At 51.5% G+C, this 26,428-nt stretch overlaps 1 protein-coding gene across 4 annotated transcripts in view; it reads right to left on the bottom strand.

The window, feature by feature from the left end:
- Window positions 1–24,515, bottom strand: part of IREB2 (iron responsive element binding protein 2) — a 41,916-nt gene extending 17,401 nt beyond the window's left edge. The window contains exons 1-10 of one of the 4 annotated variants that reach the window (XM_072749158.1): window positions 24,330–24,480; window positions 22,842–22,931; window positions 20,457–20,761; window positions 8,760–8,925; window positions 7,359–7,496; window positions 6,084–6,302; window positions 4,219–4,288; window positions 3,520–3,703; window positions 2,455–2,594; window positions 261–432 (exon numbers count right to left, since the gene is read on the bottom strand). In XM_072749158.1, the coding sequence (XP_072605259.1) occupies window positions 261–432; window positions 2,455–2,594; window positions 3,520–3,703; window positions 4,219–4,288; window positions 6,084–6,302; window positions 7,359–7,496; window positions 8,760–8,860 (1,024 nt within the window). In that variant the 5' untranslated portion in view covers window positions 8,861–8,925; window positions 20,457–20,761; window positions 22,842–22,931; window positions 24,330–24,480. Of the gene's footprint in view, window positions 1–260; window positions 433–2,454; window positions 2,595–3,519; window positions 3,704–4,218; window positions 4,289–6,083; window positions 6,303–7,358; window positions 7,497–8,759; window positions 8,926–20,456; window positions 20,762–22,320; window positions 22,932–24,329 lie in introns of those variants that run through there. The other 3 variants (XM_072749156.1, XM_072749157.1, XM_072749159.1) reach the window with 3 other exon arrangements.
- Between the last annotated feature and the right edge of the window lie 1,913 nt (window positions 24,516–26,428).

Genomic DNA, 26,428 nt, shown 5'->3' with positions numbered 1-26,428 from the left:
GCCATGCATCCTGGAAGAAGTGAGGCCAAGCCTAGCAGCTGCACTAATTCCTTCAAATCACTATAAATGGGTCACACGGGAGGGATGAGGTTTAAAGGGCACAACACTCTAAAGACACCTGAGGCAGTTCATGTGAGAGCCACTGTTTCAAAATAAGATAACTTCCTGAACATTGAATACCATGCACGAGGTAGTTGTTTATTCAGACAGACACACTGGACGTGTAACACAGTTACCCTAATGATCTTTCATCTTCTTACCTGTATGTTCTAAATGTTTTAAAGTCACATTGTCAACAGGGAAAAAGCTGAGGATAGCACCATATTCTGGACACATGTTTGCTATTGTGGTCCGATCCACTATAGATAACTGTGAAACTCCACTTCCAAAAAACTCAACAAACTTTCCAGCCACTCCTACTTGCCTGAGGTGCTATATAAAGGGATACACAGAAACGCACACAAAATTAGTAAGATTGGCATGGAATCTCTGAAAAGAACAAACTCTAATTTTTAACCCCTAACAGTGACAACGGATGAAAGAGGTTCCCTGTGGTTCTTATCACACACATCAACTCACTCTGGGTTTGCAGGTATTTTAAGACAGTCCACAGAAGACTGGCCCCATGTCACCGTCAGGCAGGGCGGAGACGGCTTACGAGTGAAAATGGCTAGATCCACACGTGAACGTCTCTGACGTCGAGGTGGACCTCAGACTGGACACTGCGTGTTAGCTGGCAGCCTTTCTTCTTTCTTAGCAGACATGAACCAGGGCTGCTTCTAACCACTGATGGCATCTTAAGATTTAATGAAATACTAACATACTCATGAAACTGTACATTTAATTTAAAAAAGATGTACTGGCTATAAAAACTCTTCAAATTCCAACCCCAGTCCACATATTTACAGCATCACTCCCTCTTGGTTAATGTCATTTAGACAAGATTTCACGTGTCCTTGGAAAGTCACATTTCTGAGTTATTACCAGGTAACCACAACGGCGGCTCAGCAAACCAGAGCTACCCCCCCACCCCCAGCACGGCCTCCGCCTGGGGCAAGAGAAGCCTAGGGAGGTCACCGTACAAGACTACCCTGAACCCGCAAGGAACACCCAGCCCCAACAGTGCAGAGGCGCTACCGGCCATTTGATCCATTCTTTTGTAAAAGGCTAAGTTGCTTCTTTATACCCAGTTACAGTTCCGAGGATCAGAACAACATTTTTAGACTAAAGTTAAGGCTGTTTCAACAAATCCATGAGGTGCCACAATATACGTTTTGAAAACTGATACAGGATTAATCCGTAAAGATCATGAATAGGACAGAACCCCAGGAGGAAAAACATTTATTAAATGTAAACTTCATGATAGATTTAATGTTTGTACCAATATGCCACATTTTTTAAATAGACCTGTGATCTTGTTATAAAAAATTATAGCCGGGGGCCTAAAAAGTTGCACTAATTTTCAGGTCATCCAAAGGAAGCACAGAGTTCTCTGAAAACATACTTCTTTCCTTTAGAACAACCCTGCAATTCTCAATTTAACTTCTGAATCTTCCAGCACCATACACGGGATCAATCACTTCTGCAAGGCGTCAGTATGTTCTCAATTAGGGAAGAGGGTCCGTGGGTCCGTACTAAATGCTGACCGGGCGGCTGGACCATTTCTTTCTCTGCAGAGAATCTGGAGAGTCTTCGGATCAATAATCTAACCAAGGTAGAGACTCCAGAATCCAAGCTGGAGGTGCAGGTGGGATATTGCCCACTCTCGTTTATTTAAACAAAATGGACTTACTCCTATTCAAAGAGTTAGTGAAAACCAGAAATTTAGGAGAGTTACAAATTACTGTTCACTAGGAAACTCTAGCATACATGTATTAAATGTATACAACCAATGTTTTAAAAATTCAGAAAAGTTTTTATATAATCCGTTAAAGTGTTAAAACAGCGAAACAGAAAATCTTGACACTTCCACATTTCTAACAGTCCATTATTCTCCAGTGAATGGCTTTTAGAGGGCAAACAATTAAAGGAGACGCACTTTTCCTAAACATGATTCTCTAATCACACGGTCAACAGGCGTAAGGGCCGGGAGCCCAGGCTCGTCCTGGTGCACCCCCAGTGCTCAGCCAGGTGACCCTCAGCCAAGGCATAGAGCCTGACGGTGCCTGTTTTCTTGGAACTGAAATGGGGGTGGTCACGGGAGCACTCTTCCAGGCTCGTACTGAGGACTGAACGAGTTAACAGGTCAAGGGACCACCACCCACAGGCGTGTCTGTACTTACGCTAGTAAGTAACCCCCAGGGAGGGTTCTGCGTGTGCGGCCGCTCCTGTGATGGTCACTACAAGGCCACGGCCAAGAAGGCGAGAGCACAGAGCACGCAGCGCGGACCCAAACCTCGCCCTCGAGGGGCCCTGTACTTAACGTCCACTACGTCACATGATTGGCACAATTACCTTTGTAATGCCAAGCACGACATCTATGGATGTGACAAAAGGGTTTGACGAGCCGCTCAACTCACATCCAACCACCTCCGGGAGTGTGAGAGAAACTGGCAGACCAAGCATTACTGCTTCGGTTTCAATGCCGCCAACCCCTGGAGGGACAAAGACAGACGGTGAGCACAGCACATTTAAAGGTAACGTAGGTTCTCTTGCAACATCAAAATCCCCAAATGCTCCATGAGGCTGTCTTACTGACAAAGACCCCACAGAGCCGCCACACTGCCGCTGTTACTGTGGACAGGGACCCAAGGCTCCTCAGAAGACGGGCTCCACTCACGGGGTTGAGAAAAACCTGGCGTTTACCTTTCCATTATTTTATTTTATTTTTTTATCTTTTTATTTTTTAAATTTTATTTATTTATGATAGGCACACAGTGAGAGAGAGAGAGAGGCAGAGACACAGGCAGAGGGAGAAGCAGGCTCCATGCACCGGGAGCCCGACGTGGGACTCGATCCCAGGTCTCCAGGATCGCGCCCTGGGCCAAAGGCAGGCGCCAAACTGCTGTGCCACCCAGGGATCCCCTACCTTTCCATTAAATTCAATGAACGTTTAGTATTTATTACACCGAGTACTGTATTGTGCTCAACACACAGATGTGAACAGACCCCAGAACCTGTGAACCTCAAGCAGTTGAGTCTAACAATGAAGACAAGACGGTCAACAACCCGTAGAGAGTATGCGTGTTCCGCTGGAGGGAACAGCCTGGACCAAGCCAGGGGACCTAACAACACAGCCCACTGGGGAAGCCCCGGACTCTGAGACAAGTGTGAGTGAACAGCCAGAGGCCGTGGGCCGTCAAGGGCCTTGGCCTGGAATGCAAGGGGTGTGGAGTCCTGACGAATGTGGACTCGAGCACGGGAGGAACCACGTCAACTACAGTCACTCTGTGAACACCCGGGGCATCTTGTTGCTGCTTTTCTAGAGGAACCGCTACGAAGACCTGCTACTTATGTTCCTTTAGAACGTTCCTGATGCCAGGTCCCCCCAAAGGGAAGTACATTTAGTGGTTTACTTACCCCACCCCAGAATCCCCAAACCATTCACCATGGTTATATGAGAATCTGTGCCAACCACACTGTCTGGGAAGAGGAGGTCGTCTTCTTCAAAAACCATTCTCGACAAATACTCCAAGTTTACTTGATGAGCCATTCCAGTTCCAGGAGGGATTACAGCCACGTTCTTAAAAACTCTTGAACTCCACTATATTATGTTTAAATTCAAGAAATCCAAGCATTACTATATCAATGTGGGCTCACAATAAAAATACAAATATTGACACTAAAAATATTTTACTGATGTTCCAAATGATCAAACTTGACAGTATACACAGAGACAAGCATTGAGACTAACTCTAAACATACTCATTTTGCAGATTATTAAGGCAAAATTAAGTCAGAGAGAATTGTTCCAATAGTCCAGATAAGTGGTAGTTTTCAACTGTGCCCTAAGGCCTGGTGGACAGGAAGGGGGACCCAGGCACAGGCCTTCCCAGCAACCTTGAATGGCAGCCACTGAGTCTCATTCTGTTTTATATACTGGGGTTTCCAACAAGACTTTATTTTATAATTTTTTTTTCCAACAAGATTTTATCTGAAGGAAGAAAACGTTCTACTACCACAAAGCATTTAAAAACTACTAATTTAAAGGGTATAAAAAGTATACTTATCAATATTGTGTGAATTTCAGTGTAAAAATTTCCTCCAGATCATTTGTACCTTGAAAAATTGAAGCCTCTCTCGATTTCTGCCAAATTCTACTTCTTGGTTTTTTAACACTGTTTCAGGTCTAAAAGGAAGAAGGGCCGGCATTAAACGTACGCATCACAGAAAAAACTTATTTCTAAGTATTCATTCTGACGCACACACAAGCACATTGTAAAAATTCCCGGAATGGCAGTTTACTAGACAGACTTCTCAGAATCCTGTTTTCTTCCCACAAGGAAGTTCTGCTTTCAACAGCATGGTAGGCAGCTCTCTCCGGAGCTCCTCCATCCCCAGGCCCCACACTGCATTAACACACGGCGCAAGCGAGCCGACTGAAGCTATCAGGAACACTGCAACCCCCATCAACGTACCCCCATCAACGTCCCCCGCCAGAAGAGGGCAGAGTGTGCACGTCAACATGCACATGCGCTGCCTCCCGCCTGCGCCGGTGCCAGTTCAGCGGGGCGCCGGGCACGGACAGAGCACGGGGCCAATGGTGCAACGTCACTTCATGTCTAGAAAGCTTTGGGCAAAATGCTTGTAGTGGAAAGCACTATTTTACGTATAAGGAGCTTACTTCGTATAGATTATAGGCACATTTTATGTGCATTACCTAAACTAAGGTAAAAACAATCCACCTCAAAACAGTCAGCACTTGTGCCACTTTTAGGAAGATCTAATGGACATTTAAAAAATGGTTTTAGGCTGTTTATTTCACCTGCCAGCTGGTAATCAAGTGCTGACTAGGATGTCAGTATGACTAAAATTATACTGTGTCCTCCAGGGTCCAGTTACAGCTGTTTACATGTCAACTTAAAAAAAAAAAAAAAAACCCACAAAGATTACTAGACTAATTCATTGCTGAGTGATCCCCTGAAGCCACAGCGTTATCTCGAGGAGATTTTCCTCAGGACTCTGGGAGCACGGCTATCCGGAGCCAGCGCGATTACTGTGCCTCTCCACGGCGAGGACCGTAAAGTGCCCCTCATTTGCTAGCTCAGAACCCCACTTCCAATTGGGCATCAATTTCAAGGGCCAAACGTATACTCTCAACCTCCCACCTTGCCATTTCCTGTTGGGTCCGTAATGGATACGGACGCGCCAAAGCACACAGGAGAGGGCCACTATTTTCCTATAGGCGGGGACCACAGTCCAACTCATCCAAATTCTGTGTGATTTGGAGTCAAAACTGAGGGGAAATGTTGCATCAGATTGCATTTTTAATTAAAAATAAATCCACGGTATTTGAATCAGTAAGTCTTCCTTTTCGGGAAATTGATTTGTGTGTAAGAAGAGATGTCCATCTTGAATGTGAACAGGTACCCTAACAACTGGCACAAGTAGCTGTACCAACTCCTCAGAACAGAATTCTTGAGCAGATTCACTGCTTCCCAGAGCAGCATCTAGGCAATTGCTTACCTAAGAGGGCTTTTTAGATTATAATATTCTTAACACCAAGCTCCTCATGAAATTGGAAAAAACAAGAAACCTAGTAAGAGAAAAGCTAAAGCTATAAATAAATAGAGAATTCACAAAAGAAATGTGAATGAATAAAGAGCATGTGAAAGGTACAGATTCACTAAAATAAAAAATTCAGAGTTTAAGATAAAATCCCATCTTTCTGTATTAGTCCAAAAATTAAATATACTTCTAGAAAAATCTTAAGGTTTTCTTCCTAAGGAAATGAAACAGCGGGATTCAGACTTTGTTTAGGATGAAGTCTTAACTGACTTCGTTCAGGAAAGTAGGACACACACGTCTGCAGGTGTGAAGAAGCTACGTCCATCATACGGAGCAGGAGCGGACAGAGGACAAATGGGGTTTTTCTAACTGAAAAATAACCTGGCAATGATAAGTATTTTTTAAAAATCCCATACTCAGGCACTGGTTGCAAATGAAAAGGACAGAGAATGGGCGTGTTCTCAATCTGTGAAGACAATTTCCCTGAGTTTCGGCCCGGCTCTCCAGAGTCGCAGGATCCACGGCAGGTAGTCTGGCCTCTGCAGGGAAGCTTCTTAGGCTGCACTCTGAGTGGAGAGAGTTTTCCTGCTTTCTGCAGGTCACCACCTCCAGGATTCGGAGCATTCTGTATTGCACTAGCATGCCAAAAAAGGAAACAGAATAAAGCCATTTAAAAATGACAGAAATTTAGCTTTTCAAAAAGCACACACTTGGCAATGTTATCTGGAACTAGCTAAATGTTGCTCACACGATAATACAGCATTTAACTCAGGTTTCAAAAGCAAAACTCAGATTACAAAAGAACAAATAGGTAATTTAAACTTATGGAGATGAAAACACAATTCTACGTGCCCAAGGAAATCATTTTCATATACTTCTATGACAATTTAAATAACTTATCAAGCACCTAAATGTTTTTTTTTCCCCAGGTAGTAACTTAAAAGCTGCACAGAACCACAGTGCTAATCTAGAGGGTGAAAGCACCCGTGTGCTGGCACAACTGTGTCTAGGTCCATGCGAAAGAGCACAAGAGAATTTAGGTCTTATCTAGTTTAACCCCAGTCACAGGGACCTTTTAAACAGAAGAAATGTATTTCAGCATAAGGAAAAATATAATTTTTTTAAAGTAAGCATTATGATTTTTTTTTTAAAGACCGTATCTATTTATCCATGAGCGACAGAGAGAGAAGCAGAGACACAGGCAGAGGGAAAAGCAGGCTCCATGCGGGGAGCCCAACACGGGACTTGATCCCGGGACCCTGGGGTCACACCCTGGGCTGCAGGCAGATGCTCAAACGCGGCGCCTCCAAGGCGCCCGAGAAAGCACTATGATTTTAATCCCCAATTAAAGACATTCATCGCTCCCGTCTTTAGATTCTCTCTCAAAGGCAAGTAGGTTAAAAAATAAAAGATACTGAAGATGAACTTGCTCCACGGAACAGGTTCTAGGCTCATACATTTCTATCCAAAATGGGAGCAGAGATTAACAAACATGAATACCATTTTAAATTCAGACTCTGTTAAAAAAATTCATCAATACGTGAATTCCACCAGGTCTTTTTATAGATCAGTGGATCCTAAATGTGGCAGCCTTCACCCAGGCAGGAACTGTCTCTACTCCCTTTGCCCCACCCAGTTGTTGCTGGCTCCTCGCTGCTGCCTTCACAAATATCTCTATCCTATTAATGTACCATTTACTGAAGTCAATCTGTAAAGAATGGTCAACTGTGAGATCTGTCGGACGGGCAGGGTGGACTCTCCTAGGGTCACCTCCAAGAATCTTCACTGCCTCCCTCATAGCAGCAAAATCCACCATTGCTGGTATTCCACTAAAAAGTGAAAAATGATGAAATTATGGTTTGAATTGTTCCTTACACTCAAGTAATTAATATACTTATTCACTCTCATATCTAAAAATATCCCTTTCTAGTTTGCACTCATGTTAGATTATGCACCTGTTTTCCAGAGTTCGATGTCTCCTGGTTTAATGAGAATTAGCCTTGTTACCTGAGAACCTGTGTGCTCAGGGACAGATGTGCCACAAACACCACAACAGATGACTTTTAGAGGCATGAGAAAACTTCAAAAACTATCTACAGAATTCTCTCCCTGTCTTAAATTTTATGATACCCGCTCCCTCCCAGTGCGTTCAACGACCCCAAGCTCTCGACTAGACGAACATGCCTCCAGACACCATGGGACAGGCTGGTAAGAGACAGGAGTTTGCAGGGAAGATGTAGTCGCGACCACAGAACAGCATCCTACGTACTGCAGCAGCAGCGTGCACAGGGCATAAGCAACAGTGGCATACAAACCAGATTTTGGTGGGTGGGTGAGAGGGATGCTCTATTTATCTAGCTAACTCTCCTACAGCCCCTTCAAAACTCAGTTAAAGGTTAACTCTCCCCACGGTCCATTCCTGGACACTCAGATCAGGCTACGTGGTTCAGGCTATGGTTTGGATTTTATTCTAAGTGTGATGGATGCTCCCCTGGCGTACAGGGGAACGGCAAGGCTCTGGCTGACAGTCTGAATTAAGTCACGTGATCTGCTGTGAAAAGACAACTACAGATGGTCAGTGTGCAAGCAGGGGAACCAGCTAGAGACTCTAACAGCGGCAGTCGAGCGGGAAGAGCACAGGACCAGCACCGGGGTGGCGGTGCAGATGGTAAGAGGTGCCTGGGCTCAGGACACGTGTCAAGGTCAAGTCCTCAGAGCTTGCCGACAGACTGGATGAGGTGGGAAGGAAAGAAGGGAGTCACGAGTCACGACTAATCCTCACGTTCCCGCCCTACGCTGGAGGCTACGGGGCATGTCCTGTGACGGCACAGATGAGGATGGGGACGGCAGTGGGGCGGTTAGGCTTTGCACGAGCTACGTCTGAGAGGCCCGCTCGCGGAGACGGCAAGCAGGCCGACTCCAACAACAGCGGGTTTTCAGTAGAGAGGGTAAGAAACGAGTGCCTAATTTTTAATGAACTGCTTTAAGTTTAGAAAGGACAATTCTTTACACTTACAAACTCATCTTCAGAATTAAAAAGAGCCAAGTATCAGGCAGTCTGAATTTTCAGAAGGAAATACTCTATTACTCACGTAAAATCTTGAAGTAGGACACGGGCAGGGAAAAAGGGCACTTCGACACTGCTTTGTTTGGTCTTCCAGTCTAAAATGTTCATGACGTCCTCCTTTTTCATCAGGAAGCCATCACAGTTCCGCACAGCAGCTTCCAACAGGACCCGTATCGAGTAAGGCAGAGCACCTGAGCCAGAGAGTATCACGGTTAGTGACGTACGAGTCTCAGGGACACACTGAAGATCCGCAACAGCAAGAAGTTAGACACTGATGCACTTTTCTCAGTAGAAAAAAAACGTTCACCCTCCATGAACACGGAGGAAAACCCAGCTTACGGTTAACACGGGCCTGCTATCGCTTTGGCTTTCCCATACTGTAAGCCGAGGCTCCGAGAAAGCAGAGTAAACCTTCGTTAAAGAGCTGCCTGGCACCGAACATTCAGGGAAGACACAGGAAAATCAGAATTAAACACAGTAACAAAAACATCCCTAGATTGTGCAGTAATTTTAAAGACTTTCAAGATTTCCATCAAGAGCGGTTGGTTTAGGGTGCTTATGAGCCAAATTCGTTTCATGCACACCGCTCCTGAGCCTCGAGTCCCCAGGTAAGCACACTGCAGAGGGAACTTCAGCACCTCGAGGTCTCAGGCACACGCCAGTCCCACAGCAGGTGTTCCCACGTGAAAGTGTGTCCTCAGAGCTTAAAGGGAAGATGAGCGTGTGGGGCTGGCTGAGCAGGCCAGCAGCCCACCCCACAGAGTGCCACGCAGCTGTCCACAGGGATGATGATGCCTACGGTAAGGAGTGACCTCCAGAACGTGAGATTCCAAGAAAAAGCAGTGCAAGACCATGTTTACAGGACCCTGCCATTTCAGTAAGAAAAGCCATTAAAAAAGGTGTAAGGATTCATGTTTCCAGATGTCAAATATAAAAATTTAAAGTCATACATTAAATATATTTAAATATATTAAGTATTTTTAAAAAATAATAAAACTATATTACATAAAAAACAGCATGTACTTTTTTCCCCCAGAAAGAACGAAAGGACAAACAGGAAAGTTAGCATCTATTCCCACAGTATTTCGGCTGTATCTCCCTAGCGGGTCACGTAATACAGACCAAAAAATCCACAAAGAAAGCCAACTGCGTTCAGGTATTACTACCGACAGGCAACCTGAGGTCGTCGTGTATGTAACGAGAGGAAAACTAAAAGCAGTTTTGTTACACGGCTGGAAACCAAGAAAAAAGTAATGATAAAGAAATATAAAATCAGAGTGGCTAACTTAAAAAAAATTCCAATTTGAATCATAGGTACAAACTCATAATTTTTCTCTTTCCAAAAAATGTTTCCAGCTGTGTTCCGTGAAAATGGCCCAAACATGACAGTGCACACGCAGTGTCCCCGGCCCCTGGCCTGCGGCTACGTTAATGACCATCCTCCTGGGAGGAAGGAACCACCGGCAGGACATGGGCCGCGACACCCTCTGGGGTCAGAAAGCATCATGTCACTGCTGATGGGGCAGTGAGAGCGTCGAAATGAAAAATGACAGAAACTCACTGAAATGTATTTAACACAAAGATGGCCCTTAGTTCCCAATGACTCTTTGAAAAGACCTTCATTGACGGCCAATGCGAGCTCTTGGAGCAGCTCAGGACCCTGAAAACTCACAAAGGGGGGAAAAAAATCAGTCAAATAATCTGGTCCTAATTTCAAGGAACAAATGGTGCAGAGCAAGCTCCTATTCACAGAACTGAAGCCGATGCGAAGAGAAGGGGAACGAGGTCATTGGAAACATGTCCCATGTGCAGGCACCTGACGAGAGGATGCGGACATCACTGGACTATCCGGTGGGAGCAAACGTGGACTCAGAACAGGTGCGGCCTCACGGAATCGGGGCAGGAGAGACACCGCGTGCCTCCCGCGGAGACGGCAGGCCAGCCCCCGCCAGAGCAGCCCCGGCCGCAGGGTCCTTGCGAACACAGCACGTCCACGCAGCAGCCCCCACGGGCACGGGAGGACGCCACGGAGCCACCAGCCAAACCTGCACAGCGCGACACACACGGCTTCCTCAACATCAAGACGGCGGAAGAGGGAAGAAGACGAAGGTCACAGACGGACGGGGACTCGGGAGATGGGATGAGCCAATGCTGCGTGGCCCTCTTGGGATGCTGGGTTCTAGATCATTATGGAATCACCGTTAATTTTCTCAGGTAAACAAAGGCAGTGAGACTTACTTTTTAAGGGCCCTTCACACATCAGAGATGCATGCTCAAGTGTATTTATAGGTCATGGAAACCGTGAAATATTTTAAACAAAAGGTCAGCAAATGTTGATAACTGGCTGACAAATGCACAGTGGGTTATGATTGTGTCCCTAATCTTATGATTGAAATTTTAACTCACACCAGTTAAAGATGAGGGAGTGTTAAGGGAAGAGACACAGCACTGCACACCCAGAATCACCAGCTGGAGCCCGGACCTGCGCTGGCGCCAGGTCTGACCCCACGAGGGCTACGGGAGGGCCACAGGGCGCACGGGAGCGCCCGACCCGTAAACCCTCCAGCCATGACAGCAGGTGCCTCCCGAGTACCAGCTTTCATCCTACCTCCATCAAAACACAAGGAAGTCCGCCAAACCTCGAGGAACTGCAGGGGAGACATTTTTTTTTTAAAGATTTTATTTATTTATTCATAGACACAGAGAGAGAGGCAGAGACACAGGCAAGGAAGAGAAGCAGGCTCCATGCAGGGAGCCCGATGCAGGACTCGATTCCGGGACTCCAGGATCACACCCCAGGCTGCAGGTGACGCCAAACCGCTGCACCACCAGGGCTGCCCAGGAGACATTTTTTTATAAACACTTGGAAATACTGAGGGAAACATGATCACAGAACCAAGTATGCAGACCAGTTTTCTATATGGTTAATTGTTCTGGAAAACCGGCGTCAGGAATATTTTTTGTTTAAAGATCTTCACAGAGGTGCCCCGGGGGGCTCAGGGGTTGAGCATCTGCCTCCGGCCCAGAGCATGACCCCGAGGACCCAGATGAGCCCCACATCCGGCTCCCTGCATGGAGCCTGCTTCTCCCTCTGCCTGTGCCTCTGCCTCTCTCTGTGTCTCTCATGAATAAATAAATAGAATCATTAAAAAAAAATAAAGAGATTTCAGGTGAAATCTGTTTCCAGCCTAGAGACCTCCATGCACAGGCCACCGTCCATCGCACAAGGCCACAAACCCCGTACTTCCCGGAAGCTACGGGAGGAGGCGCCCGACGACCCCAGGTCAGTGGAGAACAGGAAAGCACGCGGGCCAGGATGCTGTCCGTCTCCGTGGGGTGCACTGGGACGTCCGGGGGGACGCTGCCAAGAGAAGGGCGAGGCCGTAACTAACAGACTACCTGATTCTACCAGGAGCTCAGTTTTTCTGGAGAGTTTGGGGAGGAATTACTGATAAAGATACCGAAACTTAGCAGACAAAAAGAGACAAGGATTACTCCCAGGAAAAAAGAACAAAGCTGTATGAGGAACGAGATGCAGCCGTTTACCCCACAGCCATAATAACATCAACACGGGATACTGACGACCCAAACCCACGGCCGCGATGTCTAAGAGATCAGGAGACGGAGCAGGGAGGGGCCACCTGCTGGCTCTGCACAGTGGAGGGGCCGCGACGCCGAACATGGAAAACCACTAATGGGGATGCCAGTGACGCTCCTCAGTAACCTGCAGAGCTGCGTGAACGTGGGGAACTACCTGCAGGGAGGTGCGGAGGCGCATCTGCCACCCCTCGGGCCTCCTGGCAGTTCTGCGCTCCTCCCCGCCCTGCATCCGCCCACAGCCCAGGGATGGCAGGGCGACAGGGCCTCTGAGCCCAGGTGCAAGGCCCAGCATCGGCCTTCCCCTCCTGGACTGCTCCCTCTGGGCTGAGCCAACGGCGCGGCGCGCTGGGTGCCCAGGCGCCAGCTGTGGGTGGGCAGGGCGGCCTGACAGCACATGCTCCAGCCCCAGCCATGCCTTCGGGTGGCCGCGCGTCCGGCCAGCACCTGGCCACCCTCCTGGGAACCCCTGCCAGGACGGCTGCAGCCACTCTCCACGTCCAGACCCAAGGAAGCTGGGAGACATACACGTTTACTGTTGCCTTAGGGCACAAAGCTTTTCCTCAGTTACGCAGTAATGACTCACACGATATTCTTTTTCAACTATCTTTTTTTTTTAAGATTTTATTTCTTTATGAGAGAGCGAGCACACACACAAGCAGAGGGAGGAGCAGAGGGCAAGGGGAGGCAGAAGCAGGCTCCTTACTGGGCAGGGAGCCCAATACGGGACTTGATCCCAGGACCCCGGGGTCACGCCCCGAGCCCAAGGCAGACGCTGAGCCCCCAGACGCCCCATCTGCCCCCAGACACCCCATCTGCCTCAACTACTCTAACAGCGACACCTGCAGGTACTGGTTCAGGCCCGGCCAGGAGAGGCTGAGGCGCTCACCTACATAGGGCACCTGACCCCTGACGGTGACCCAGAGAGAGGTATCCCCGAGCCGTAACCAGAGGGTGCAGGGAGCAACAGGCGTCCCACACGGATGTGCACTCACGGGGCGCCGCTCCCTCACTGGCCCTCTGCTCTTCCATCCCTGGCCTGTCTCAGTCCGAGCCCCACACCACGTTCCTAACAGCTCCCTGCTGGGAGCCGGACGCTAGCAAGGTGTTGCCTCCCAGGAGTCTGCCTCCTGCCCCACCGCCCTTTCCTCTCCGCTGCACGGAACACACCCCCACCCCCACCCCTGGCTGCCGGTATCTCTACAGCTCCGCCGCCTCCGACGAGTTCCGTTCCCAGGAAGCACACGGGGGTCCCTCAGCCGGGTCCCTCAGCCGTGTCTGGTGCTCGCCCAGGCACGCTCCTCAGTGCGTCCGCGCTGCCCGCGCATCGGACCCGAGCCCTGCTCCCGCTGAACAGAACCCACTGTGTGGACCTGCGCACCCAGCGAAGGGCATGGACACAGTCTCCAGCTATGGTGATAATGCTGCTCGGCTCTCGTGCGCAGACCTCCGTGGGGATCGGTGTTACTTCTCTTGGGCAGATTCCTAAGGGGGAATTCCTGGGGCACATGGTGAACGTACGTTTAGCATTTAAGAAACTGTCCTACGGTCTTCTAAAGTGGCTGCATCATCTTACGTTCCCACCAGCAACGTAGCAGGTTCTCTGTGCATTTTTCATGTAATACCTGTTCTAGCAGGTGTGAAATAGCCCACTCTGGTTTAACGCCAGTGTCGCAGAGGAGGGACAGCCCTGCAGCACCCAGAGGGCTGGGCGCCAGCTGAGCACGTGACTGCAAGGTCCTCTGTGCTCCTGGCGTCCCCCCCACGAGGCCGGGCCACTCCCACCTCCAGCACCTCCCGCCTGAGCCCAGCTGCCCCTGGGGCTCCTCGTCTGTGCGGGAGATAGTGTGGGGCGGCCCAGGAGGCGCTCTCCCCTCTGGGGGTTCCTGTGGGCACACGGCAGGCCCCCGAGTCACCCATCCCCCTCTCCCGCATCGGCCACTCAGGCCCCTGGACTCGCCCACCCCGCGGCTGTGAGCCCCTGGCCCACGCACAGCAGCCATGTGCTCTCCTTCCAACCTCCACGAGGTTTGCCCAAGGCCCACTTTTCTAAGCCTCGTTCTCTGTTCTGCCCACACCGATGTGATCTCCAGCCTAACCCTCCCCAACGTCCAGCAGGGCCAACCAGGGCGCCCGTCGGGACCTTCCCACTCACAGAGCCTGCACAGGCTGCGGGAAGGCCGCATTCTGGTCTCCTGCCTCGCAGCTCAGCACGCCTCGCACAGCCAGCAGCTGCCCTTGCCCCGGGATGTTTTTTAAACAGTGTTAACACAGCAAGTAGACTTGGAAGATCAGGGCAGCGGCTCCCGGGGCAGAAGGCAGGCGTGCCCCTGTCCTGTCTGGGCTCCTTCCTGTGGCACACCCGCCACTGCGATCTGCCCCTCTTCGAGATCACCCGCTGAGACAGAAGCCTGGGAAGCCGAGAGAAATGCTGGCACCTGTGCCGTGGGTACTGACCCGCCCACGGCCTCTGCCTGCACCTGAGACCACGTCGGGTAACTCGTCCACTGGCAGGAGAGTAAGAGCCTCGATCCTCTATGAACCTTAACACGCCTGGCAGCCCTGCCTCGGTTTCCTGGCCAGCCTCTACATCTGTGCCTATTCTTTATTTTTTACTACTTTTTTAAGAAGCTCTACGCCCAGCGTGGGGCCTGAGCTCACAACCCTCAGATCCAGGGTCACAGGTCGGCCCACGGAGCCCCCAGGCCTCTGCCCCGCCCCCCGTGCTCACCCGGATCTTCAGACGTTGGCGTCGCTCAGCGTTCACGTCTAACTCCCCTCTCGCCCCGTTCTCTCTTCCCTCAAGAGCATTCATCGCTCCTATGGCTTCACCAGACTCTGCACCCAGTCTCAGAATGTGCCTCTGCAGCCAGAGGCCTGGTCACCTCGTGAACACCTCTCCCTGAATGCTGCGATGTTCCCAATCTCCGCAGCACCTGGACCAAACCCTGCGCCACCACCCGCCCACCCACACCACCACGTCCTCGTGTCCCCTTGTGCAGCAGCCTCAGCAGCAGCACCCACCCAGAGCACACGCCCGAGCTAGCCATCATCCTGGACGCCTCTCACACATCCTTCGAACCTGTCTCCTCCTATCACCACCTCCAGATCCAGCCCAAGGCACCACCACATCACGTGTCACCCAGACCCCCTAGCTGGCCTTCCACCTCCACGCTCACCCTGCGCCAGTGGTCCCTGGACTCCTGAAGGCCCCTAAGATTCTCTCAGGAATCTGCAAGGTCAGCTCAGACATGACTTGCTTTGTCACCGCTTAGACACAGGCGCCGATGGTGTGAAAACAATGGTGCGCAAACCACTGGTGTCACAGCAGAGCTCAAGGCGGAGGTAGCACACGGTGCTCATGCTCATCCCACTGTTCGTTCTCACACAAAATACCAGCTTCACTGACGAATGTCCTTGATGAAGCAGAAAAGTGTTACTTTTATTAAATCTCAACTGCTGAGATGACAAGACTGACAGTGTGTAGACAGCACTTCTGCTCAACACCAAAGTGTGACTGCTCGGGGGAACTCTCGTGTCATCGTTTGAACTGCAAGCTAAACCAGATACTTTCTGCAAAGAACACCATTTTCACCAGAAAGAACTGACGGACGACGGTTATTCAAACGTAGGTACCTGACAGATATTTTCTTAAGAATGAAGGAAGCCCGTCCATTCATGACCGAGGTCCCCCCACTGTCTAGACGCTCCGCACATCACACGGAGACAGAAAGGTTCCCGAAGTTACACACATCTTCCAGCGTGGACACACTTTATGATGTGCCGTGTAAGAGGTACCCACACACGCACGCCAGCCCGCCCGCTCCGCAGCCAGAGCATCTGCGAGGCCAGCCGCACACTCCCAAGGGCGTCTGCCTGTGCCGCTACGTGGACCAAGTCACTCCAGTCCTGCCAGCTTCTGGGCCTCCTCTGCAAGCCCCCGCGTGGCCCAGGCACCTGCCACCTCCGTCTCAATGCCCGTTCTCAGTGTGCATCCCTGTGCCGCAGCCGCCAGCCACCTAAGTCCCCTGCCTGCGCCCCAGGCGGTGCCTGCCACCTGCCCAGCAACCCCAGGCCAGCTCCAGCACCGCCACACCAGTGATCCTGCTGCTACCTGGGGGCTGAGCCACACCTAGTCCAAGGGGCTCTGCACCCTGTTCGCGTGGGCCCCTCCCTGAGTGCTCTCGAGCAGCCCTACGGGACCCTAAGGTCTCCTGTATCTTACAACTACTCTGCCATCACAGATCAAGAGGATTTATGTTACGCTCCTCCGTCCTACCTGAGTGGACCCAGGCTGCTGGGACTGACCAAAGACTGTGCTTAAGGGCTTTGCACTTAATCTTTGTTACTAAACCGTGTGCTTTCTCTCTCCAGCACAAAGATGCTCTCCCAGCCATCTTACACTCACCAGAGACAGGTGAGTATCCAACAGATGTCATCCGAATGAATTAAACAGTGTTGACACATCTGTGCACAAAGTAGAAGAGCAGACTAGGTTGATTCTTCCTCTTCTAACCAGAAATTTCTAGAATTCCATGAACCCAGAAAGCTAATCCTCTAAGGATAGGTTATCAAAAAGACATGTGGGAACCAGGACAAACTGGTAACTGAAACTGGGAAAGTATGATAATTCGTGTTATCACGCTTCTGAAATGAGCTGATAACAACTGATATCCTTTTGATCAATTACTTAGTGGAAGATCCAACAGGTGGCTCAGGCTCTGAAAGAGGATGCTGAGGGCTACTCTGAGGCCGGCGGGCAGCTGAGGGAAGGCACAGCCTGGCCTCCGGGACTGCAGAGCCTCCTGCTCAAGGCTGAATGGCTGCTGCCACCTCCTAGCGTGGGGGCCAGACTGCTGGCCTGCAGACCCACTGTGCGTGTTCCACAGAGCCCAACACCTTACATTTAAATTTCCAACACGGAAAAAACAGAATTTTTTCACATGCGAATCCAAAGTTCTGGCTTCTTAAAAATAAAACATAAATCAGAAAATGTTACGATAGCAACCTCACCTTTCTGCTGGCAACGAGCAGCACCTGCCCCTGTACACCGGGTACCTGCTCTTCTCTCAGCCCCCCACCCCCCGGGCCACCCACTTGCTGAGGTGGCCTCTGTGGTCCTTGTACGCATGAGCACACAACAGTTTTACAAGTACAGGCTTCAAAATCAAGGCTGTGAGTTCAAAATGGTCCTCCACCACCAATACAGTAACGGTATCAGAAGCGGGACCTTGGTCAAGTGGTGACAACACGGCTTACAGGACAGAATGGCAACGGCAAACAATCCCTGCTGGTGCTTCCGTCACTACTGTGATTGAGCTGGGAAACAGAACAGTATGAAACCGGGAAATCAGAAGATACGAGACCACATCTCCTCCTTTACAAGATAACGTGACCTCAGGCAAATCACCTAGACTTTTAGCCTCATTTCTCTCATGTGTATAAAGTGGAAACAGAACTATGTTTCCTGCCCACCACAAAGCAATGTAGTGAAGACGTGCAGACCACACAAGAGGGTTCTGTTAATGTCTCACAAGCGACAACTCCAGGTTTAAACAGCAGGTGCAGAAATCACCCACAGGCAATTCCAGTACAACTGGCTAACAAGCAGGCCTTAGAGAAACTAAACAGGACGGACAATAACACAGGCGGAAGGGGGGAGAGTGAAAAACACTCCAGGCTTGCCTAAAGCCCCGAAGAAGGGAGTTTGGAGTCTAGACTACGACCGGGCCAGGCAGTGGGCAAGAACCCGCGGAGCAGCTACAGGGCGATCCTAAAACCCTGGTCAAGGCCGGGGGCTCGAGAAAAGATGAAGAAACTGTTCCAGGTCTCGTAACCCCTCAGATCTGGCAACAGGATTAACTCAGGCCTGTGTCTGATCAGAGTCCAGGTTTCATTTCTGTGTCCAACTAGTAGCAGGCCAGATAGGATAGATTTCCAGTAAAGAACTGACCTGTTTTAAAAATATATATACTGCCACGAAAAGAGTCTGAGAAAGCAGAAAAAGAAAAGATTCCTGCTTCTTTTTAGTTTTTCCCCCACTCACTGACAAAGGTGGAGAAAATAAGAAAAGTAGCACCAATTATTGACGAAGTGAAGCACCCAGTGTGCCCATTGTCCCGAGCACGTCACCTGGCGCTAGCCGCTAACACAACAGATGCACCTGTGGCACCTGCTCACACTGCCTCCGGGGAACCGACAGGCCTGCGTCCTGCTACCTCCCTGGCTATGGCACCGAGGCAGAAGCCAATCCTCGGCAGGTCGATGACCAACAGTCTCGTGAGAAAAAAACACACAGAACAATTAGATTTCTCTCCCAAGAATCTGCAACGAGGACACAGACTGAGCGAACCGGAAGGGTGTTCAGAGCCGCCACGTGGGGGCAGAGGCTGGGCTGCAGTAAGCAGGGGGCGCAGAAATCTGAAGCCCTGAGAGAACACACACGAGCTTCCTCCGGTGCGGCCCAGGCCCATCTTCCTGAGGTAGGGCCACGCTTCCCCAGCCCAGGAGCTCGGTACTTTGACAATCTTTCTTCACCTGTGGTGGGGGGTGTCTATCTCAGCACCCAAAGGGCCAAAATCTAGAAGAGAAAACGTCAACAAAAGCAGAGTTAACATCAACAGAGCCGGGGACAACATGTGGAGGGTGGGTGGGTCCGTGGTCGTCGCTGGAATAGCAGAGTCATGTTAGGTCAAAGGGATCCTTGGAGGTACACACTGCATGTCCACTCCGCAAGCACGTCATGTCATCGCTAACCCCTCACAGCCCTGCCCAGAGTCCAGTGCAGAGACACGATTAGGAAACACGGACTTGTGTCCCTTCCAACAAGGTAACTGCCCCAGTGACAGACATGTGACAGCCCAGCCAAACTAGGTTAAAGCGACAGGCAATAGATAAGGTCAGCTACGGGTACAACCGGTCCTAACTAGCCGGTAGGACAATGGCAACATCGTGGCCAGCAGTGGCTACACTGGGCATTGCACAAGAGGAGTACGTGGGCCGCAGAGACAGGCGACGGAGGGTGGCTACTCAAACAGAAAAGGGGATAAAGAAACCACGCAGCCTTCACGTGACAAAAAGAACAGCCTCTGGTTTAGAAATCCTCGTCCCCACGAGCACGGACTGTGCTTCCTCCCTGCACCTTGGAGGTCTGGAAATTGTAACACTTTTCCACGAGTTCCTGCTCCTTACGTCAAGTCTGAAGCCTGAACACGAAGTATACAGTAAGAGTAGGAAAGAAAAACGCCGACAAGGCTTCCGATCCACTAACACCGTAAAATGACAAGCTCACATCAGAACCGAAACATAACACATACAGAGCAGCTGCGTGTGAACGTCGAAGAGCTGGCGACAGCCTCCAGAGCCCACAGCTGCTCACCAGCCCGCGGCGCGCATGCCGGCCTGCGCAGCCATCCCAGGCTGTCGAAGAGCACAGGTAACCCCTGCGACCTCGACTTCACTCCCGGACTGAGAAACCAAACCCAATCAGATAGCACGGGACGCTCGTCTTCCAGGACGTGGAACGATGTTCACGATACAGCAAGTAAACAAATAAACAAAGGTCACACTACAACGTTCACCACATTTCTGTTAAAAGTAGCCCGTTTAGGGATCCTTGGGTGGCGCAGCGGTTTAGCGCGTGCCTTTGGCCCAGAGCGCGATCCTGGAGACCCAGGATCGAATCCCACATCGGGGTCCCGGTGCATGGAGCCTGCTTCTCCCTCTGCCTGTGTCTCTGCCTCTCTCTCTCTCTCTGTGACTATCATAAATAAATTTTTAAAATTTAAAAAATTAAAAAAAAAAAGTAGCCCGTTTACCTATATTTACACTTACACGACGCGCCTGCTACCGCACCACCTGTAATGCTGTCTTTTTGTGATTCTCAACCACAATCTAATTTCTTATCAAAAAAAAACTCTCCTAAAAACTTAGACTTTTTCGGAGGGGAGGCTGCAGGTCAGGATTTAGCGAACCATGCCTTGGCTCTACTGCAGGCCAGTGGTTAGAGACCCATGGGGTCAGGGAGGTCACAGACAAGGTGGCTGCGGAAGGACAGGAGGGCCCACTGCTGGGGAACAGCTACCCTCCCCCAGCCTTCCCGCAGCCCGCCCCTCCACACACACACCTGCCCCTCCGCTTGGCCTAAGGCCTGCCCTGGGCCCAACTCCCCGAGGACGGACTGTCCTCTATGACCGCTCTGTTCAACATCATCTCAAGTCCTCATTCCTTCAGGAAGCAGCCTCTGACTGTTCTGGAGAACCACGGCAACAGTGCCTCGACATCTCCAAGGCTGTAGTTGGGGCGCCGGAGGGCCACACAGGCAGCTCTGTGTCGCTAAAAAGGTGATTTGCCAGAAGTGAAATTACAGAAGACCCAAATGGAATCCAAACGCACAACGTGTCCAGTTCCACAGATACCAGGAGTATACACCTGGGGAGCAGAAAGATCCAACAGCAGTCAAAGAGCAGAAACCAAATGATTTGTGTCGTGCCCTATGGGAAGACAGACGGAGGGAGGGAAGATACAGCCGTGAGGAGGAATCCAGGCTGGTTTGTGCCCCCACCACTCCAGCACTTCCACCCCGCACGTCCCAGTAAAAGCTGGGATGCTATCGCCTCTGCCCACCAGCTTCCTGGAAGGGGAGGGCAGCAGCGACGGGCCAAGGCAGGGGCTTCCCTCCCTTCCAGCCACCTAGAACACAAGCACTGCCCAGAGGTGCAGCAACTATTTATCTGCCACCAAAAGAACGAAAGCAAAACAGAAAAAAAGCCTGGGTCCTGGAGTACAGCTCCCCCCCAGGGTCCCCCCCCAGGTGCGCTACAGTCCCCGTCTGCCAAATCCGGATTCTTGCTTCGTGAGAAAGATAAACCTCCATTTGTTAAAGTCACTGTACAGGCTGCAGGCCTTCCCGAGCTCCTGAGGCCTGCCGTCCCTCCTCCCCTGGCCAGCAGCGAGCTCTCTCCGCCGGCTCGCTCCAGGCCCCGGGCCCCGCCGACTGTCCACGCAGGTCCCTGAGCACAGCGAGCACGGCCACTCAACCTGCTCTCCAAAGGGCAACACAAGCTTCCTGCTCTGACGATAAACAAGCAAAACAACCTTCTACTCCAGCTACTTCTGTCTCTCCAAGTCCATTCTTCTTTCAAATTTTATTCCCTCAAGTAATTACTAAGAAATTGCTTAGTAATTATTAATAAGCTTTTCATAATAACCACTCTATGAATAAAACAAGGATTTAATCCCATGTAATTAAAGTCAAATTTCTGGTTTGAAGGCATTTATATTTACAGATGTCATTATTGTCTTTATCACGGTTATAAAAACCCTGAGTACTCTGAAACTCACTTACCTCCAGATGCCCATAAAAACTTATTTTACAGACAAAATTTAGCTTTTACATCATTAAGCATTCTCTTTGAATGCATCTTATTTTTGATAGTTTCCTACAGATTTTCCGCATTTTGCAAATACAGGCCATCTTCAAGTGGGCACATTTCCACAAATTATCACAGGAAGAACTTATGCCCAACTTTTAAAATATCCTCACGTGTGTTCTTTTATTTATTAAACTATAAAATATGGGTTAAGAAACTTGCAGGCCTCAATCACTAAATATTAGAAAAAAATAAAAGTAAATAAAAGATCTTTTTTACATTAAGCAATTTAGGTGCTCCCTTCTCAAAACTAATACAAACTCATCATTGGTGAAAGTGTAAGATAGATGCGAATTAAAGACACGTGGCACCTACCAAAACTACCTACTTCTCTTAATATAAACCACTGTACTCAACCATAAAAGGTAAAGGATTCTGTTCTCATTCTGGAGAACCTTTTATTTTTTAAGGCAACCTAATTCTAAGACAGGTTTCTTCTCCAAAATATTAAAATCTTCTCATGATGTAAAAAAAAAAAAACCCTGCTATTGGCAGTCTAGGATATTTAAATACATCAAAATCTACAGACTGACTAACGTCAAGACTTCCATCCAATACCCTAGGGTTGCGCCGAGCTCACTCTTCTGAGATGTCAGTGAGAGGTCTGGCCCTGATCGGGCACCTGCGAGGGTCCGCCAAGAGCGCTGGCGCATAGGCCAAGGCAAAGCACGGCCTGTACTGGAGCACAAGTCGCAGCAGTGGGGCCTGGCCACGGCCGCTCTCCAGGTAGGACAGGTGAAGGACTGTGGACACTGTTCACTTGAGAAAGTAAAGCGTGCACGTTACACGCGGAGATTATCATCAGACTTTTTTGCTGTTTTTAAATTGCATTAGTTTCCCTGCAGGAGAAAAAAAAAATTCCTAAATGTACTTACGTTTTTAAATGAGAAGTAAAGGTATACGCTACACCCTCCTCGAAACAATTTGCCCCAAGAGGAGCCTTTAAAATGTTAGAGGTATGTGTAGGTTTACCTGCTACAACATGGAGTACATTTAAAATTCCTTCAGCTCGACTTAACAAATGCATTTTTATTATTACAAACTAAACACCCTCCCCCCCCAAATTCCAGCGACATTACCATACTTGGTGCCTCCAAGTCTAGGTACATTGTAGAACTTCTTACGTGAACTGTCATTCAATGTTTCAATAAGGTACTCAAAGGGGTGTCCTGGAAAAAAAAATTTACAGTTTTATTAAAATACAGCTATGGAATACCTTAATCTGAAATGAAAATACTAGAAACTCCCTTTGTCCAACAGAATTTTCTGCAGCAATGCAAATGTTCTCTGTTTGTACTGTCCAGTGAGCAGCCACTCGTGGCTACAGCCACAGAGGAACTGAATCTTAAAATTCAATTTTTGTTAAAGTCAAACGATCCTGCATGGCCAGGGTCTGCGGTATTGGTCAAATAAAAACAGGTAAAAAAATTAACTCCTGAAAGGTGGTAACACAGAACATGGAGAAGGGAGGAACAAGAATGATTTGAGTTTGCACAGGCCTCTGGGGAAGACACAACAATCTGAGGACGCAGCAATCGCGCTGGGGAGCTGCCTTTTAAAAAAAATAATGGGACAGATTCTCACAGAGCATTCAGGACAGAATGCAGACCCCAGCCAAACACCACATAGCACCCAAGGCATGCTGGGTGGTGAGGCTGAACATAGAAACAAATGATGGAACATCTGGTAAATCAGCAGATTCCTTGTGATGGAACATGAACTGGGGGCCCAGGTCAGGGACCTGGGGTCTCATCACTGGGGCGCCCCCCCGGCTTGAAGCGTCCAGGCAGCGGGCCCTTGGGTATTTTGTGCAAACTCATCCTGGGGGCAGGCCCCTGGGCCCCGTGGACAAGGCAGGGGCGCAGCCCCCTGGAGGGAGAGCCTGAGCTTCTCTCCGGGCTGTTGTGCAGGGCAGTGGGGGATAGCTGGGAGGGGGGTGGGGGAGGGTAGGGAGGAGGGTGGGGGAGGGTAGGGAGGAGGGAAGGGGGTAGGGGAGAGAGAGGAGGGAAGAGGGTGGGGGAGGGTAGGGAGGAGGGAAGGGGTGGGGGAGGGGAGGGAGGAGGGAAGGGGGTAGGGGAGGGAGAGGAGGGAAGAGGTGGGGGAGGGAAGGGGTGGGGGAGGGAAGGGGTGGGGGAAGGGAGGGAGGAGGGAAGACAGAGGGTAAGGGAGAGTAGGGGGAGGGGAGGGGGAGAATAGGGAGGAGTGGGGGAAGGAGGATGGGGGAGGAGGAGGGCGGGGAGGGGGGAGGCGTAGGGGGAGGGGAGGGAGGGCGGGGGTCCGGGAGAGGAGGGGCGGGGGGAGGGGAGCCGGGGACCCAGGGCAGGAGGCTTCGGGAGCGCCGGCGCCGCAGCGTCCGCCCCCGCCCCCCCACCCCCGCCTCGAGCGCCGCCGCCCTCCCCGCCCCCCGCGCCCCTGCCCCCCGCCCCGCCCCCCGCCGCGGCCAGGACGCCGCCGCCGCCGCCCCCCGCCCCAGGGCCGCCGGCCGACGGGGGCCGCGCAGGCCGGGCGCGGGCGGCGGGCCCGGGGGCGCGGGGGCGCGGGGGGCGGCGGGGGGCGCGGCCACGCACCTGCACCTGCACCTGCACCTGGGGCGTCCATGGCCGGCGACCATAGTACCCCGGGGGGCGGCGGGGAGGGCGGCCGCGGGCGGGAGGCGGGCGCGGGCCGGCGGGGAGCGGCGGGGGCAGAGTCTCGCGCAAACACCGCGAGAGCCGCAGCGCCGGCGCCCGTGCTCGCGGGACTTGGCGCCCGGCTGTCGCGAGATCTCCGGACGCGAAACAAAGGGAGGCGCGGGGCGGCGCTCCCGGGGGGCGGGGCGGGGGGCGGCCGTGACCGAGTCCCGGGGCGGCTGCTTCTCTTCCTGCCCCGACGTCGGGCTGCGGCAGAGCCCAGGTCCGCGCCCCCGCGGCCCCTGCGCTGGCCCGTCTCGCAGGTTCCTTTGGCTGCAGTTAGTTCCCTGCAGATGCTTCCTGGTCCACCTGCACCCCCGCAGCTCCCCCCAGGTCCACCTGCACCCCCGCAGCTTCCCCCAGGTCCACCTGCACCCCCGCAGCTCCCCGCCAGGTCCACCTGCACCCCCGCAGCTCCCCCCCAGGTCCACCTGCACCCCCGCAGCTCCCCCCAGGTCCACCTGCACCCCAGAGCTCCCCCACCAGGGTCCACCTGCACCCCCGCAGCTCCCCCCCCAGGTCCACCTGCACCCCCGCAGCTCCCCGCCAGGTCCACCTGCACCCCCGCCGCTCCCCCCAGGTCCACCTGCCCCCCAGAGCTCCCCCACCAGGGTCCACCTGCAGCCCCCGCAGCTAACCCCCAGGTCCACCCGCACCCCAGAGCTCCCCCACCAGGGTCCACCTGCACCCCCAGCAGCTCCCCCACCAGGGTCCACCTGCACCCCAGAGCTCCCCCACCAGGGTCCACCTGCACCCCCAGCAGCTCCCCCCCAGGGTCCACATGCACCCCCAGCAGCTCCCCCCCAGGTCCACCTGCAGCCCCTGCAGCTCCCCGCCAGGGTCCACCTGCACCCCCGCAGCTCCCCGCCAGGGTCCACCTGCAGCCCAGCAGATCCCCGCAGGGTCCACCTGCACCCCCGCCGCTCCCCCATTTCCCTACCCTATATTCCAGGTAATATGCTTGTTACTTGACTGTACTTGCTCATTTCCCGTACGTCCCATGTTTCAGTGAGGTTCTTTCAGCCACACGCAAGTACCCATTGGCGGGGGCCTAAGGGACCCAGACCCGGAATCATTGACAGTCGTGTCCCCGAGTCCGCAGCAGGCAGTTCCCCGGCTGGGCAGCACATCGGTCGCACTGCCAAAGCCTCTTCCGTATTTAGGCCTCACACTCCAGCATTTTGGTTTTGCTCACACCTGTCACCTCATGGTGGTGAGATGACCGCATCCTACACAAACATGCCGTCCTGGAACTCCCCGACCCAGGAGGGGAGATGGTGCAGATCATCTCTCTCTCTTTTTTTAAGATTTTTAATTATTCACGAGAGACACAGAGACAGAGAGAGGCAGAGACACAGGCAGAGGGAGAAGCAGGCTCCACACAGGGAGCCCGACGCGGGATTCGATCGTGGGACCCCGGGGTCACGCCCTGGGCTGAAGGCAAGTGCTAAACCGCAGACTCCCCGGGCTGCCCCCCCCCCACGCCCTATTACCAGTTTGTATGTAGGCGCCTCGGCCAAGTGGGGCATGAGCTCAGGACCTCCAGACCAAGAGTGCAAGCCCCAGGCCTGGGCCAGCGGAGCGCCCCAGGGCGTGCAAGTGTCTCTATTAAAGGGCGCACTTTCCTGAAGATCCTCGGGGGACCTCTGACCAGATGGCGGCTCTCCACCCACTCAGACCCAACACTCCCTTTTAAGGCACGTGACTTTGTAGTGTCCCCCTTTACCATCCTGGCGTGAAATCCACAGATAATAGAACTTACACAAAACAATAAAATAATCTACACGGTGCCTAACTGTAACAGAAGGGGAAAGGAAAGGAAAAAGTAAGTAACTTATCAGAAAATATTATTGCAATACAGACACACAGCATGTCCCTGCTACATTACATAGTGATGTGATCGGATGCTTGCATCGAATTATAATAGTTTCACAGAATTTAAACGTTTTTTCATCTACATTTGATGTTCCAGAATAAGGAATAAATATATTGTGCAT

This window comes from Vulpes vulpes, chromosome 2, assembly GCF_048418805.1.
Source record: "Vulpes vulpes isolate BD-2025 chromosome 2, VulVul3, whole genome shotgun sequence".
NCBI classification, from domain to species: Eukaryota; Metazoa; Chordata; class Mammalia; order Carnivora; family Canidae; genus Vulpes; species Vulpes vulpes.
Note: the sequence above shows the minus strand (reverse complement) of the source record. Positions and strands in the feature narration are given on the sequence as shown.